The following is an 18,424-nucleotide window of genomic DNA, read 5'->3' on the forward strand; positions in this document are numbered from 1 at the left end:
AATTTACAATATTTGGCAAACTCAGTAACTATAAAATCAATGCTCAGAAGTCAGTGATACTCAACATAACGATTCCCAGAAGGGAGGCCGATGACCTAGCAGCGGGTTTCCCATTCCTCTGGAAATACAAGTCATTCAAATACCTGGGGGTCCATATCCCATCAGACCTATCCCAGATATATGAGCTTAACTATAAATCTATTCTAACAACCCTAAAAGGGGATCTGGAGAGATGGACGGGTGCCCCTTTATCATGGTTTGGCAGAATGAACACAATCAAGATGGATATCCTTCCAAGATTACTATACATCTTCCAAACTGCACCATGTAACCCCCCGAGTAGCTTCTTCAACAGCCTGAGAAGTCAACTGCTCAGGTTCATATGGAAGGGAGGGTCCAAAAGACTCAGCTACAAGAGTCTCACAAAACAGAAGGGAAAAGGGGGGGTGGGACTCCCAGACTTGCGCTTATACCATAAAGCGACCATAGGCACCTTAATCCTAGATTTATTCCACCACAAGACAGACAAACTCTGGGTGCAGATAGAGACTGAAAACAATGTCGTTGAGATAAGGGGGGTTTTCTGGATTCCAGGGAATACTAATTGGGGGAAGGCAGACACATCAAGTATGATACGAACAATGCTGGGAGCATGGAGGGGAGGATGCAGGATGGGGGTTCCGGGGCCTCTCACACCATTAGTTGGGAACCCTCAAATCCCGGCGACACTATCAACGCGTAGACTGGGGTTCATACCAGTAGAAAGTGAGGCTAGGGTGGGAGAAGTGGTAGAGCCTGGAGGCATGCGAGACCTGGGGTCCATGGGAGGATCACGGGGGGTCCCCCCGGGCTCATGGATGCAATACCTTCAAATACGTAGCTACCTAATAAAGATTAAACCGAGCTCGGGATGGAACACGAGCTATACTCCCTTCGAGAAACTATGCTGTGCCACGGAAACCCCTAGACACACAGTCTCAATACTGTACAATCAGTTACTGGACGAGAACCTGGGAAGTCATCAACCCAGGTGGATAAGAGCCTGGGAGGAGACGCTGGGCAGGCCGGTCCCCGAGGAGCTCTGGAGTAGGGCATTCCAACGCACACATAAAATGTCTGTCTCCAGTAGGCTTCAAGAGCTAAATTTTAAGATCATATCACGATGGTACATGACTCCAGAGAAGCTACACGCATTGTTCCCCTCATCCCCGAACGTATGCTGGCGTTGCCGGGCAGGAGCGGGCTCAATGCTACACATCTGGTGGGAGTGCCCTATGGTGGCACCCATTTGGCAGGACATGGAGCGCCTGTTCGTAGCAGTAAGCAGAGAACCACTCACATTAACACCTGAGCTGGCGCTCCTATCCATTTCATCAGGTGACGCTCCATCACTCCAAAAAGGTTTATTGAGATTCTTCATCATGGCTACAAGGCAAGTGATACCGAGATTCTGGAAACAGAGTTCAGGTATACCCAGAAGCGCTTGGGTGGGGGCGATGGATGAGATAGAACGCATGGAGAGACTTAGGCTGGCGGAGGAGGTGACAGGATATGACCAGTTCTACCGAATGTGGGCAGCTTGGATAGATATACGCAACACCCCTAGATTCCTGAGGTGGTTAAATACCGGTTCATGTGAGTGACAAGGATAAATCATGAGTACCTACGACAAAACAACGTACACAACCTAGTGCCCTGGCACTAACCCTGCCCCCCCCCCCCGTTTGTCTTCCCCTCTCCCTCCTACCTCACTAACCCCGTCCCCTATTGCAAAAGTTAACTGCAAGTTACAGCAGACGAAAGAAATTGGATGTTATAGAAAGTTTATTATTTGAAGCAGACAGATATATTACAGTTTAATCTTCATAAGTTGTATTTTCATAGCGGTATCCAAGTCAGTTGAAAGAATTGTATAAGTGATGTTAACAAAAAAGCAATAAAAATACTTTAAAAAAAAAAAAAAAAAAAAAAAAAAAAAAAATACACACGCTTAAAAGCACGAACATGCGAGTGGCGCAATAGGCATCACTGGGCTTTTAGAACCAAATAATATGTGGGGGGCAAATAAGCCCATGCAAGTGAGCTTTAACCCCTTCAGTGGCAGGTTTATTACTACCATGTCAGCGCAGCAAGCCCTGGAGATTTTGCGGAGGTCATTTGATGTGGTAAAATGTGTACAGTGGCACAATAACTGTGTGTCCTGGCCAGCATTTCAGCACTAGAGCTGTCCACTGAAATCTTCCGGGGTTTAAAGGGGTTGTCTCGCGAAATCAAGTGGGGTTATACACTTCTGTATGGCCATATTAATGCACTTTGTAATATACATCGTGCATTAAATATGAGCCATACAGAAGTTATTCACTTACCTGCTCCGTTGCTAGCGTCCCCGTCGCCATGGTTCCGTCTAATTTCGGTGTCTTCTTGCTTTTTTAGACGCACTTGCGCTGTGCGGTCTTCTCCCTTCGACTCCGCTCGGCAGCATCAGCATTTTGGCTCCGCCCCTTGTACGCATCATCGCGTAGCTCCGCCCCATGACGTGTGCCAGTTCCAGCCTCCTGATTGGCTGGAATCGGCATGTGACGGGGGCGGAGCTACGCGATGACGCGTACAAGGGGGCGGAGCCAAAATGCTGATGCTGCCGAGCGGAGTCGAAGGGAGAAGACCGCACAGCGCAAGTGCGTCTAAAAAAGCAAGAAGACACCGAAATTAGACGGAACCATGGCGACGGGGACGCTAGCAACGGAGCAGGTAAGTGAATAACTTCTGTATGGCTCATATTTAATGCACGATGTATATTACAAAGTGCATTAATATGGCCATACAGAAGTGTATAACCCCACTTGCTGCCGCGAGACAACCCCTTTAACTTCATGGTCAGTGCAGCAAGCCTCAGAGATTTTCCAGGCGTGTCACTAAAGGCGTTAAGGGTGCTATTGCACTTGCGCTCGGGTCTTCTACAAGCACTTGCGTTCTCCTGACAATTAACACCATTACATGAACGCTAATGGCATGCAATAGCAATAAATTCCAAGCTGCACTTGCAAGCACAGATGCAGCCTGGAAATTATCACTATTACACAACGCTAATATTCATGTAATTGTGCCAATTACCAAGATGCAGCTGTGCATGCAGGTGCAGACTGGCAATTATCAGATAAACATAAGCGCTAGCAACAGCCGCTAGCGCTCGAATAACAGCAGCCTAAACGTTTTTTTGAATGCAGGAACATTTTCAAGCTGAGAAAAGCGCCAATCAACAATATAGAAAATCAAATCCATGTTTGTTCAGTTCCATTTACATGGAGAAATCATCTGCCTCAATGGTACAGGCACACGGGTGTTTTAAATGTTGTACCCAAGATTCAGGCAGCACTCAGGCATCCCATTCGCGTGTTGTCCGATGTGAGGAACACAGTACATTGAAACAGGACATGCTGTGACTTTTTCTATACTCAGACTATCAGTAAAAAATATAAAAAGTCTATCAAATAAATAAGCGGCATCTGTCTGATTTTTGGACCGATTTTTGGTCCAAAAATTGGACAGAAATATTGTCCACGTGCGTGTGCCCAAAGAAATATTATAATCCAGATCTCAAAATTATTTACGGTGAAAAATGCCTATGCATATTAAATGAAATGGAAACACATTTTCCTTTTTAGATCTCCCAAGACCTCGCTCTGATTGCCAGCTGTAGCGTCCACAAAGAGGCCACTAGAGCTATCAAAGCCATGGAGCAGCTTCTTGAACGGAAGAGGAGCAAATCAGAAAGTAGTCTTGCCCGCATGGCAATAATAGTGGCAGGTAGCAGAGAGTAAAAGTTGAACTTCTCACTGATTTGGCTACTAACTGCCCAAGTATAAGGTCTGATCCGTTCTGATTCAGTCATAAAGCTCTCAGCTGTTTTGCACAAGCAGTAAATAAGATGTCCCTAAATTTATTAAGAAAATGAACTCTACACCAGTTGTGCGGCACCATAAATTATACCAGTTTCTGGCATAAATGATCGTAAATTTGTCAATTTGTGTGGAGGCCACAGTCATTCCTACCAGGCCCCGAGCACATGTTGAAATGTTGAAGAAATTGAAAAAGGCTGTCAAAAAAGCATGCTCCAAAGTTTGCAACTTTTTTCAATGCAGAAAACTGGTATTTTGATTTAAGGCTGTACAGCTGCGATATTGGAAGACATCTGTCGGAGTTCTTTTACTGAATATTGCCAGCCTCTCTGCTGTTGGAGCCTATCCAACGTGTTACCTCATGCAGTACTGGCTTTAGCCAATAGATAGCGCCATTGTATTACGACAGAAAAAGAGTAAGCCCCTAGTAAAACCAGGATACAAATTGGATTGGAAAGGGTTAATAAATTAGTTGTGAAGAATTTTGTAGCACGACAGTCTATTCAAGCAACTCTTCTATGGCTTGGCTGAATGTGACGTGGACACTACTTCAAAAGCCTTCGTGTTCCACGCGTGCCATACCCATCTGAAAATTTACATAAGCTTAAAAATTTTAAATTGGAGGAATGTGAAAAAAATGTGCATTACCTGAAGCCACAACTTGTTGTTTACTGCATCTCTTCCGGTGGCGATACACTGAAATGTAGCGTTCTGACCAGCATTTACCTCAACATCTCCCAGTCTCAAGAAGTGAGGGGATTTATCTGTGTACGAAAGAAAGGATGGAGGAACATAAGTCAGCGCTTCCTGAAAGCAAGAGGGGAAAAAAACTAAAAAAAACGTTTAATTTAGCTTTGTTGCTCCCAAAACAGAACAGAGACAAGGAATAGTGCAACCTGAACGATGAATGAGCCAATGATGGTTTTTACAAATATACTAACCACACATGCGGAATGGGCACTTATCATTAGACAGGCAAAAAAAGGCCTAAAGAAAAGGGTTTGACCAAAATCCTTATTTTTTCATATTATACACTCTTATGTACAGAGACGACACCAACAAAAAGAACGGATGTCTTTTACAAATATAGCTCTGCCTCCTGCTTGACCACCGTCAGCACAGCACTCCCATCCGTAACATGGCCACTGGTAGAGAATGTGACCCAACGCAAGATTGTATATACACACCCTCTCTGTAGCGACCACGAGTTGAATGGTCATCGGGGGAGCAGGCGAAACCATGCCTAAAATCCACCCGTATGGGTATATTCACACAGGATTTTTTTGCTGCGGAATCCGCGTAGATTCGACATTAAACCTGTACCCATGACTTGGTTTATTTGGCGTAGATCTTTTGTACATGTAGATTTCAAATCCACGACACTTCTTGACACAGTTTTCACATCAGTAATTCCACACGTGGATTTGCCCATTGAAAATGGCTAAAACCGTGTGCAAATACATGCCGATTATTTGTATAGCCGCAGCAGAGATCTACAGCTCAACTACGGATCTCTGCTGCAGTTTTCAGAAGTAGAATCTACGGAGAAAAATCTACATTGGCTTTCGCCATGTGAACATACCCTATGTGAACACGCCACAAGAGTAAAACAGCTTTTCACTAATTGGATATGTGTTGATCGTGATTTGGTCTCTGCAGGTTTATTACGATTCCTTGAGTGGAAGCTAAAACAAACTTAGGGCCACAAGCACCCCAGTTAAAATTCAAGGTTACCTTTTTCTATAGTTATAAAATGCCATAATAAACTTTACAAGTACATTGAAAGAGGTTTTTCAAAATTGTATTTAAATCAAGATTAACCATGTTTATTTAGCCAAGCTTAATTAAAAGTTCGAAAACTTAACTTTCAGAGTTAATTCCTTACTTCCCGTTTCCATTCACTGACAGTTCTTGGTTAGAGTGAGGAACAGAAAATCCATCCTGACCTTCTACTTCTCACAGCTTGCTAGAATCTTATCCAGTCTAGGCTAGATTAACAGTGTGAATGCGAGGAAGCCAAATCTAAAAGGCCCTTCAACATGGTGTCAAAGTCCACTTTTAGTTACTGTCCAGTAGAACTATGGCCAGCGATTTAAAAATATATAAAACTGTTTGCTTGTCATTAATCACATTTTTTAGGTGTGCATAATAATTTGTCCTTTACATAAGGGTTTTTTCCTCCAACATGGGATGTGACTCAGACAATGTAAACTAGTTTGTACAAATGACTGCCTGAACGATTGTATTAATGATAATTGTGGCATATAAGTAAAACTAACGAGCGCTGATCGGCGTTCGCTAGGAGAAATAGTCTGCTTGTGTATACGGGCAGGAAAGAGACTTGTACTACTGCTATATGTAGCGCTCGGAAGATCGGCTGGGCTGGATACAATTTTAGTTGAAATGGTAATTAGCAGCAGCGATTATGCTGGCAGCTACATGATTAAAGGGGCTGTCTGAGTTATGGATCCTGTGTAAAATGTATTCACCATGCAGTAACAGGCTTATACTCACCAACCCCGCTGTGTCCCACGGCGCTGCTGTGGGTCTCCCCTGCAACGTCAGGTTTACAGGTGCCCTAGCCCATTTATGGAACATCACAGGCACTCAACTGTTGAGCCCAGTTATTGGCTGCAGCAGCTGTGATGTCCAGTAAAGCAGACGGGAGTGCAGCAGTAAACTTACAAAGGAGTGAAAGACCAAAAGGCGCTACAAGACACAGTGGGTGCAGGAAGGGGCAAGTATAAGCCTGTTCGCTATGTTACTGCATGGTGAATGCTTTTTACAGAGGATCTATAATGGACAACCCCATTTAAACTCCAGAGGTAACCGGTTCCGTTGTCCAGAGGTCATTACTTCTACAGCAGAGAGCAGTGAGGAATCGGGTGAGCTACATTTTATGTTTTTACAGCTTTCAAACTTTTTCTTTCTTTTTTTAGGAAGGGGGGTGGGAATAACCCCTTTAATTGTAAAAAGTTAGGTCTAAAGGCATTTTTACACGCTACAATTATCTTTCAAATATCATTAAATCGGCCGAAAGTGAGCAATAATTGTTACATGCAAACGCGGGCAGTCATGCACTGTTCGTTCAGCTGTCATTTAGCATTGGTTTTTAGCAAGCTTAAAAACCATTGTTTGATCACTTAAAAGACATTCCATTTAAATGGAATGTGTTCAGTCTTTTGAGCGGCTTGCTGACTTGAATATACTCAATGTGCTTGCCTTGCATACATAATGAGTACATTGTTTACTCATGAAGGGAGAGGACAATGGAATTCTGCTGGCCAGATAATCCCTTGCATAAACACATGCCCACCTGAGTAAACAACTCCCACTGAGTTTACTTTAGCTAATGAGGAAATGGAGAGGATTAAAAACCATTATCTGTAAGTGTATTTTTATGCAAAAAGGTCGACAATTCGTTCAGTCGTGTGGCCGTTTTAGCGATAATCATTGCATGTAAAAGGGCCTTTAGTATATCCAAGAATGTTTCCATTTACTAGCAGTAATTTGTGATCTTGAAGACATTGAGAAATTGAAAAAAGTATATAAGAGATAGTGGATTATGATATAAAACCAAAAAACCTCCAACTGTTACAAAATATATTCAATTTCAGTTCTTGCATGTCTTGAAGAGGCAACTCTTGCCAACTTTCCTGTTGGTAAAGTAAAAGCGTCAGCTTTGTCAGATCCCAGTGGTCACGATGAAATTCATAGTCAACTCCTAACTGAATTGGAATGAGATGGGCCACATTAAAAAGTGCATGCTGCGTCTTCATTAAAAAGGTGCTTCACACTGTAGCCACAAATGAAACTAACCAATTAAGATCCAACACAAATAACGCATTTATTCTTTTAATTAAGGATTAGCACTCATTTACTAAGGTCTTCTTTCACAGTTGAGATTAGTCAGTAATTAATGTAGAAAGCACATCATTTTCTGCACGGAACAAACAAAAGAGGTTTTAACCACCGCTTCTGTGGCATTGTCTTAAAGACATATGAATATAAATACTACAAAACAACTATACAAGTGCTGATGAAAGGATCCTTACCACATGGGTAGCTCAGAACTTGGATGTCATCTATGGCAATGTATCCGCCCCTCCCGCCTGAGGCTTCGGCTTCAAAGATTACCTGCCAATAGAGATGAATGTTAAAATCTTTCGGAGCACGTCCATCCAGTATAAACCCCTGCAGTAAGTTATGTGACAAGTTCATGACACACAATAGCAAATAACTTTGTCCTTATCAAAACTTTTTGTACATAAAAATATTGTAAATAGAAGGAAAACATGCACTTAAGGGCTCATCCACACGACCGTATGCGTAAAACGCTGTGTGGGTCACGCTGTTCTTTACTGGTCTGTGTGAGTTGGCAGAGAGATGGAAGTAAGGATCATGTAGCTCATGTAGATCATCATGATCATGTACCTCACACATATGGTCATGCGCAATATGACTTTTTTTTTTTAATTCCCTGCTGTGTCTCATATCAACGTTGCATATGTATCATCACTAGAGATGAGCGAGTATACTCGCTAAGGCACATTACTCGAGTGAGTAGTGCCTTAGCCAAGTATCTCCCCGCTCGTCTCTAAAGATTCGGGGGCCGGCGCGGGTGACAGGTGAGTTGCGGCAGGGAGCGGGGGGAGAGAGGGAGAGAGATCTCCCCTCCGTTCCTCCCCGCTCTCCCCCGCCATTCCCAGCCGGCCCCCGAATCTTTAGAGACGAGCGGGGAGATACTCGGCTAAGGCACTACTCGCTCGAGTTATGTGCCTTAGCGGATCAATGACAGTCCAAGTACTTTCATTGACTATTCACACGCATTGTGTGTGCAATATGTGCCAAAATCACAATTGTGTGAATGAGCCATAAAGGTTATGGACACACACATACATACACATTATATATACACATATACACACACACACACACACACACACACGTGTATTAAATCGGAGCTAGCTATACATGAAGTATATGTAAAGAGATGCCAAAACACACATCCCTTTAAAAAGAACATCATTTATTTCGAACAGCTCACAATGACAAGCATTGCAGATATCAAAGTCAATCTCCAATCTGAAGAGCCAGGTAAAATGGATGTGTGTAGGAATGATTGCACTTGTGAATTATGACACTATAATGTTACACTGCAGTCAACTCTAGGCACTCAATGAGATTTTTGTTCTTCTCTTCAGCCATTTTTCCTCATTCAATTTTTTAAGCCCCGAAGGAAGCTATTTTCACACGTACATCTGCCATAAAATCAGTCCGGGGAAAAGTGGACTTATAAATATGCAGAGCATGGTATGCATAACTTATCACTAGAGGAAGAAAAAAATCTTGCTTCCCTCTACCAAAGTTTGAGCTATAAGCCGGCACCTTATCATATGCATGTACAACACACACCATCTGTGTCTAAACCCACAGCCATCCTTAACAAGAATACGACTGGTAACTAACTACATGTCTAATGTCATATACATGGCACATTAGCTGTCTTTGTAAATGGCTTCAAAATGTTTAGCACTACTGGACGACTAGAAGGTACCAGATGTATGCAAAAATCACTTATCACAAGAATCGGCAGGTGTACAAAATACCTGGCCATTCTTTCAGCTCGTCTGTATATGCTTCCGACTTCCTAATTACCCCGGTACACATTTGACCAGATACAGATGGAGCAAAAGAACGGTTTAATTAAAGGTTTCCCAATCTGAGCTATAGGTTTCCATTGAGATATACTGTATGTAGATGTTGCATATTGATTTAAAATTTTCCTAACGAAGGCTTCCAATTTGCTTAATTTTCTGTAGAAAACTACCTTGATACACTATTAAAATGCTATATTTTATAAATATATGTACTGGGGTGCTCCTCTTTTTTTTACTACTCTATAGTCAAAGAAGAGGGACTGTGGGTGCAATATAACCAACTAGGAGAGAAGGAGCGGGATGGTTTCAAAATGGTTGACAACAGCTTTAACTTCCTGTTCCTCGTGAACGTAATCATGCGCAGTGTGACTTGTTTCTTCTAACTCCTGCTGCTGTCCATATGCAATGTATTGAAGACGCAACCCACAGAGAACAATAGGGTTGCATGCGTGTAATACGCAGTGAAATAGAACATGCTGCTTTCTTTTTCGCACAATGTATATACGCTAATGTGAATGTCACAATGAAAACCAATGTACTTTCATTGACTCCATTCTCCGTATAATTCGCTTGTGAGAATGAGCCCTTAGAGACACCTGTCCTTTCACGATTGGCACTTCCCTGTGACCGCGGAGTGCAGCATAACATCAAGGGAACAAGTTTTGTGCGGATGAGTTCCAGTGTGAAGATACTAGGATCTCGGGGGCATGGCAAAGGTAACAATCACTCAAGGAGAGAGCACGCTTGGAGCCCAAGAATCCTCGCTCATCTTCTAACTGGCACCAAATCATCAATACAATCTCTGGTGTCCTCTGGGAACCCTTGGGAATAGGTGTGGTGATACTCTCCACCCATCCACTGCCACCCCGCAATCCATCACAGCCTGCTCAGGTCTATACGCTGCTGCAGCTTCAGCCCAAAGTAGTTTGTTGGTCTGCGGCAGCTCATCCAGCCTCTTACCTAGCACCTGAACGATCCTTCAGCAGAGCAGTGGTGAGATAACCCAACTCACCTCCTCTTCCCACTCTGGCCATAATAAGGGTGAGGAATACTCGCTACTTGGGGATTTTGCTCTGTGCAACGTAAAGGCTAGTAGACTTTATATTGACATGGGAAGTCCTGCTCCAATGTTTCCCGAACTGTGTGAACAGTCCATACATTCCTCCTTTGTGCCTTGCAGAAGAAGCCTCAGGGCGGTGTCTCTATAGCACTGCCCCCACCAAGTGGACATTTCTAGTTCTGCAACATATATAGCTCACCACAGTCCTTATTCTCTAGTGGATGTGCAGTGAAATGAGGCAATCTTTAGCTTTTTTTTTTTTTTTTTTTTTAATGGGCGAGATGTAGAACTTTTCCCCTCTGAGCTCCCGAGTGATATTAAATAAGCTCCAGCCTGCCATTACACTCGCTCCTACTTGTGTACCGTGCTGACCCATATGTATTTCTTACATCTATATGGACCCTACTAAACAACCTTAACTCAAAACAAACTGCAGCAGTTTGCACGGTCCAGTGCTATGGCGGACCTCAGCCTAGAGCTTCCAGTGAGCCTCAGGAGGTTCTCCTTTGGGTCTACTACACCATCCACACCTTCTGTGACTAGTCTGACTACTATGGATGTAGTATAGTGTAAAACCATAGTGTCCGATCTGTGAAGATTAAGGTGTTCATGGGAAAAGCCCTTGTGAACATCTTGAATCTCTCCTTATGGAGACCTACGGATCAGACTCTCACCCGTACTCTGCCGCGAACGAGCCCAATGCACGCCAGCTCGAGCTCCACCCCCAGGGGTCCCACCACGCATGTTCATAGCTAAACTATTGAACCATCAGGGGGAATAAAGTGCTTAAGCTGAATGGCTGGCTAGACCCCCTGAAGTTTGGGGGACGGGAGGTGTGAATTTTCCCTGATTTCCTTGGAGAAACAAAAGTTTTTAGGGACATAAATGATTACTGCGCTCCAAACAACTTCCTCTTGCATAAGGCTAAATATGAGACTAAACTTTAGCTAATGCTTTGTAGTAATAGAGTTTACTCTGTCTTTTCTTAGGTTCTGGATTGACCTGTGTGGTGTAAATTGGTTGGCTCCATGGCATTTCTAGCGGTCCTTTAAGACGGGACGATTCTCTTTCAACGAGCGAGTGACATCACCTTTAAGTCATTCGCACTCGTGCAGACTGTTTGGACAGACAGATCCATTGTTTGCTTGCTCGAATGCGGAGCATTCAGAATCGTTCAGTCCCTTGTTTAGTGAATGAGAGGGACTTAACGATCGCAGTTTAAACCGAACAAGCCCACAATGATTTTTATTCCTATGTAAAAATGGAGGAACGGAAAGTGAGCGATTTTCATTTGTCCTCACTCGTTGTCTCGTGTTTAGACCAAACTAGTCTTCACTTTCACGCCTTTGAATGATTTTTTAAATGATAACCGTTCTGTCTACATGCACCTTAAGTCTGTACTGGCCAGATATAATCTATCCCTTGTTTGTTAAAGCTGTTTTAACAGTAGTTTATTTTTCAGCTCTCAAGCCTCCCTCACACAGCCTTTTTTTTACTGCAATTAGCACAACACTTTCAGCACCACGCTAATTGCGGTAGAATGCTTCCATTATTTTCAGACAACTGCTTGAAAACAGTGATTTCCATCGCCGCGATTTTCGAGTGGTGTCTTTTCTATTGTATCTATTCTATCCAATGATGAGGTATGCTCAACTCTCCTGCGGCCGAAAGCGAAGGTAAAATTGCGGCAAAGTGGCACTTACCAAAACACATGTGTGAGGGAGGCCTGCTGCAAGACTCATGTGGTCTTCCCTCACTTCTATATTGTCCATGTTTGATGCTTTTAACCTTTCCTCTGGGGTAAGAGTTAATTAGGATAAGACCCATCTTTTGGAAGTTGACCTACCACCACTGGATTCGCTCTCCCTGCCTGTTCTATTAACTTGGGTGGCCAAGACAACTTTCTTAAATATTCGGGCAGCTAAACAGGTCTCTTCATTTTATAAAGCAAATCTTGCCCCCATCTTGCTTTTGTCTGGAAGCAGGCTGCGTGTCTGGCCTCCCATCCTCTTACTTTAAAAATTAAGCTATAAAGGTTGGCTGCACACGGGCAGATTTGCATTGCGGAATCTATAGTGGGCGTCCGCCTCTGGATTCCGCAACAAATACCAGCCATAGCATGCTATTGAAGTCAATGGAAGCCGTCCGATCCCCGGAGCTTCACAACAATGTTGTGGGGAAAGGTCGCAAACTCCATGTCATCACCTAGCGACAACACGAGAAAAGAAGGAATTGGGGGGGGGGGGGGGGGGGGGGCAAAAAATCCTGTACTGCGCTTGTCCAACGGCTCACCGTGTGGACCATCTGCAGTACCGTAAAAAAGAAATGTCAGGTATGCGTGGTCTCCAGCTGGGCAGAGGGTTGGATTCTGCTGAGGGCTCCCGCATGCGGAATCCGACCCGGCCGTGTGCAGGCGGCCTTACCCAGGTTTCTGTATGTCTTTCACAATTTCCCTATCCTAGTTCCTAAGAAATTCTTTTGTCCTCTCCATTTAATAGTATTTTACATATTATGGAGAGGTTCTACCTCTAGCATTTAATTAGCAAATATCTGGCTTCCAGTAAAGTGGGGGGACAAGCCATTCCCATTTCTATTATTACTAGGCCAGTCAATTTGTTTATGCTTGCTAGTGGCCATCCTCATCCAATTATAATCCAGTGGTCGGCTTGGAACACAGAATTGTGGGACCTGCTCAGAGTTTGTGGGGGCTGTTGCTAAGTGGCCCCACTCCCTTCGGGTTCACTTTGCTTATGCCTATGCTGGTGACCATTAACGTTTGACATACAGCACTTCAATTATCAACTGAGGAGGGGGCTAAATGGTCTCCGATTACTCCCTTGTGGGACAACCCCCATTTACTGCATCTGCAGAACTTCTGCTTTTTGGCAACTTTATCGGGTAACCATCCTTTCTGATATAGTCAGTAAGGGCACTTTCTGCACGTTTCAGCGGTAGCAGTTAACGCCTACTTCAGGTATTGCCAGTTGTGATGTGCTGCTTGAGCCCAGTTTGATGGCCTGACTCTCTTCCTTCTTGTCCCTTTTGAAGGTTTGGCCCATATGCCAACCCTTGTGAAGCCCTTTTCTAGTTTCTACAGTCATTTAACATTATTTTTGCCCTTTAAAAGATGTTATTCAGGAAGTTTCAAAAAATAAAATTCTTGCATACCATTCGGATGATGTGTAGCAACATCCCCAAGCATACTACAATTCCAATATCCCTTTTATATAGCACTTAAATCTGCCCATCGTGTCACCGCCAAACTTTCAGGATACAGGTGGGACACAGGCTTTCCATCTGCACTGACTGACTTCCAAGTTCCGGCATACTCGTGTCTTTCTCCTGCACTGGTGCCATCTCCTTCCACAAACATGCCTCTTCTGTCTCTCCATCCCCTTCAACAAATAGGATCAGCAAAGGGAGAGATGGTAGCGGTAATTCATCCTGTTTCCACCTCCTCCTTTGGGTGCCTGTGTAATGTTGATTGCAATCTGTCCTGCAGGCTGACATTCTGCGGGGAGAGAGCTCTTTGTTCTAAACACCCTTCAGTGCCCAGTTTAGGAGAGTAAGACTAACCAAGTTTCATTCTCTTAAACAGGGCACTAAAGGGTGTTTGGGACAAAGATCTCTCTCCCTGCAGAATGTAAGCCTGGAGGACAGAATGCAATCAGCATTACACAGACACCATGACTACAATCACAAGGTGCTGATTATACAAGTACACCAGCTCCTTGCAGGAGCAGAGCTCACTTGCCCCCCTTACCTCCCCTATTACGGTCCGTGGTCAAGATCAGTCTCCACCTCTTGTAGTCACAAAGGATGATGATCCGAAAAACAAGGGGGAGGCGGGGGAAGATGCAGGGTTTTTGCCAATAATGAGGCTGTGTTGGCTCAGCGTTACAGGAGAGGAAACGTAAGTACGTTGGATCAGTGCGTCCTGGCTGGTGCATTTATATTTTTAAATGTATGCATTTTTTGTTTCTCCGGATAACCCCTTTAAGTCCGGCTGCACACAAATGGATTTGCAATACAGAATCCGTTGTGGACATCTGCACCAAGTATCGTTTGTAACATCCTATAGGCGCGAAGGAAAGGGGGGGAGATCATTGCTTCCTGCACAAACAAACATGGCTTTGGAGTCGATAAGCAAAATTTTCAACTCCAGACTCCTCAATTTTCCCCAGGCTCAGACTCCTTCATTAATGACCCAAGTTCCATTATAATAAAATACACCCATCACCATTATAATAAAATAATCAAGCTATTTAGATAAAGTAGAATGAATTAGAATACAATTTCAGAACACAAAACTTTACTAAAATTATAAATATCTACTAGATTATACATTTAGTAAGTAGGGGAAAAAAAAGTTTTTAACAGCAAACTAAGTGAACAGTTGCGAAGTGTGAGAATTTGTTCTCCGAAATAGTCGCTTCCATCAAATCCTCCTTCATAGAGGACCTCAAATCTGACTCAATTATTTTAAGGCTAGAGAACAACCTCCTCCTCTTGTATTCTATGTGCTATATAGGAGCCATGACCATTAGAACAGCTGGCAGCCAATCATGAGCTCAGAGAGAAAAGCACACTAAAGACTACAGAGGGAACGACCACTGATATATGTAAAGTTCATGGAGTGTTTTGGTATGCCTCTACTTGCCTAATTATCTTCAGATTCTCTCTAGCAGTTGTGAGAGGAGTGCAGACACATCCGCTGTGCAGTGCAGCCTTCTGTCTGTAGGAGGAGCTTCACTACTGGACATGTGCAGATAGCGCTGCACACACATCTCAACTAAAGGCCTTGAAGCAGCAGCATATGGATACTTAGTCTAATGGACAGCAAATGGAATGGTAGAACCGATTTTCCAATGCCATTTCCACATTCTAGTTATCAATGCTTTCAATAGGGGCTTAGATGGAGAACATATTTACAGGATATTTCAAAACTTTCCTAAATTCCTATGAAAGGAAATAAGCAACAAATTCTGCATAAAATATATACATATAACCATATAAATATATAGGTTTTATAAGCCAGAATCTACTGACTCTGACTCCACCAAAATGGGACTCAGACTACAACTCCACAGCCCTCCTAAGTAAGCATTCAGCTATTATTAAAACTAAAGGTTTACCATTATTCAGTAAAAACTAGATCCTTAAAGTCACACGTGCAGTATAATGCAGTCATTAAAATTGGAAAATGTAAGCTGTATGTGGTTCAAATGAGATCATTTAGAAGACCAACGTTCCAACCCTACACTGTGTTTTGTCTCGTCATTAATGAAAGCAACATATTTCAATGAACCATGGAAACGGCAGGCCTATTTATGAACAAAACAGCACAGACTTGCACCATGTAATTTCTGGGTGACCCTTGGGCAATTATTCCACAGCAACAGCAAAAATCAATTTCACATGTTAATTATGCCTTCAAGCACAATCACAGAGGACCCAGCCCTCAATTTACACATTTTACAAGTAAAATAAAATACATTAACAGGTATAAAAATAGTTCATAGAGGTTCAAATCCAGATAAGTCTAAAAAGCCTAGTTTATATTAGTCTAGTAAATGGTCAAGTAGAGAAGCAAGTCAGAAAAAGCACATACACTGACTAGGGTAAAGACATTGGTGAAGCGATTAGTAGAGCAAACAAGCGTGAAGTGGGCAAGTCTCAAATAGACAGCATAGTAGCTTGACCCCTCGCCCTCCACCACTTTACTCTGAACTCCACTGTCTCCACTGTCACTTCCCCTGTGTAGGCAGAGTTACTTGACTAATGTAACAGTTTACAGGAACATTTGACTATAAGTACTCACCCCAGTTACACGATCAATGTAAACTAAGCTTAAAAAGAAATATGTCACCAAGTTCATGCAATATGAAGCCAGGATAGTGAACCTGTTTGCCCCGTGGATGCTTTCTCCTGAAACGCTGCACCATTTCATAATACACTTTGAAGGTTGACACCGAGCTCAGAAGGCAGAGGAGCCAGCACTCTGCATGCAGTTTTAAAATGTGAGTGCTACCAATGGCTGGGATGCAGCATGCACAGGCACCCTTACTCCTGCCAACCGTTAGTTAAAAATTAAAATAGTTCAGTCCAATAGGTGTAGTCCCACCAAAAAGACTTTGGATAGGCAAGAAGTGTCCAATTGCAGCGTCCCCCAGCAACTACGTGAATGATGTACTCTGCAAACCCACAGAGATGAGTGGAGCGATAGTGAGTATGTATGACCATGGTCGAACCCCCAAACAAAAAGTTGAATAAGAGATTAGTTGTTTTGCCGAGAAAACCAAAAGAAAACCCACTTTTAGGGTGCATACACACATCGCTGATTTGCTGCACATTTGCACATAGTGGGTAAGGTACCAAAATCGGCAACAAATCAGCATTGTGTTGATGCACCCTAGAATAGAAACCAACACAGCTATCTAGGCATGCATTTCCTCTGCAACCAAATAAGGAAGATGCAACAGGTATTATTGTATCTTGACGCCACCCAGAAGTCTTGGTGGAGCCAAGATTGACAGGGGGGGGGGGGGGGGTGACGCCCCCTGTACGTCATTGGCTGCTGAGGCGATTCAGCTGTAGGTCCTGGAAGTGCACTGCAAGGGGCTTCCCAGGCGGCGGACAACTATCGCAGACTGCAGCTTCCCCAGCGGCGGACCAGAAGCACGCACTGTGGCTTCCCCAGTGGTGGACCAGAAGCACGGAGTGAGGAAGCATTGGGAGCAGTGAGCAGGGAAGAGGCCATCAGGGAGGAAGGACAAAGGCTGTACGGAGCTGACAACCGGCTGCCGGGACGCAGCACATAGCGGGCGGTCTGCAGTATTTCCCAGCGGAGGACCACAAGTGAGAAGTGCGGCTGCATTAGGAGCTGTGAACTGAGCCGGAGAGTGGCCGTGAGTGAGCACAGAGGCAGTGGCCGTCACGGAGCTGATCACTGCAGCGTGTGGATTTGTACCTGCCCTGCAGGCTTAGGGTGAGGGCTACTTTTCTTCCTCGGCTTACATTATTAGGTGTTCATGCTGCCATGTTACAGCGGTAACGTGGCAGCATTTACAGCTCGTAATGTAAGGCTAACAATACAACAATCCTAAGGCTGCAGGGCAGGCACAAAGCAATCTACGCTGTGCTTCTAGGACCTTCCAGCCTTCACCATATCGGGAGCTAGGGGTGTGACCGAGGCGTTCCCCATCACACCCCTAGCTTCCGGTGACATCAGGATACAATAATACCGATGCAACAATGCCTCTGCTGCACCGCCTATTGGATGGCAGCATTCCTGCAAGCCAATGTCCAACCCTTTATACAAGTCTTTATAAGAATTGACTGGTCCCTTTCCCCTGCATCACATGATGGCCATTCACTTGAATTGTTGACTATGTTAAGCATGAAGAAGTGAGGTCCTTGAATGTAAAGTTATAAGAACTGGTCACTTGAAAAAGAATTACAGAAGATAGAAAGTAGAGTAGGTCAAACCTTCACAGCGTTCCTTAGCAGCCTCTGTACAAGTACTCACACAGAGTGGTTTTGCCATAATATTAGGAATGCTATATTCATTCCCCAATGTTGTATCAGTAGGTACTGGTGTATCTTGTTTCCACCAGAAATATGGGTGGAGAGCTGCAAAGTGACAGGTAACGCCTTTGTTCCGCCCTGTTAACCCCCTCTGAGCTTCCCCTCTGTCTGCAAATCATCACTTTTTGCTCCGAAAATCCAGTTAAGGGTGGTTTCACACCAAGTTTTGACCAATAGCAATATGGATGTAGCTCCCAAATTTAACACATTCATTTCAATGT

At 43.8% G+C, this 18,424-nt stretch overlaps 1 protein-coding gene across 4 annotated transcripts in view; it reads right to left on the bottom strand.

Moving 5' to 3' along the window:
* The window catches only part of PTPRK (protein tyrosine phosphatase receptor type K), a 374,180-nt gene that overhangs the window by 227,958 nt on the left and 127,798 nt on the right, over window positions 1-18,424 (bottom strand). For all 4 annotated transcript variants that reach the window (XM_066605531.1, XM_066605533.1, XM_066605532.1 and 1 more), the window contains exons 4-5: window positions 7,952-8,033; window positions 4,545-4,660 (exon numbers count right to left, since the gene is read on the bottom strand). In XM_066605531.1, coding sequence (XP_066461628.1) covers window positions 4,545-4,660; window positions 7,952-8,033 — 198 coding nt within the window. The remainder of the gene's footprint in view (window positions 1-4,544; window positions 4,661-7,951; window positions 8,034-18,424) is intronic.

The sequence above is a fragment of the Eleutherodactylus coqui genome, chromosome 1 (assembly GCF_035609145.1).
Source record: "Eleutherodactylus coqui strain aEleCoq1 chromosome 1, aEleCoq1.hap1, whole genome shotgun sequence".
NCBI classification, from domain to species: domain Eukaryota; kingdom Metazoa; phylum Chordata; class Amphibia; order Anura; family Eleutherodactylidae; genus Eleutherodactylus; species Eleutherodactylus coqui.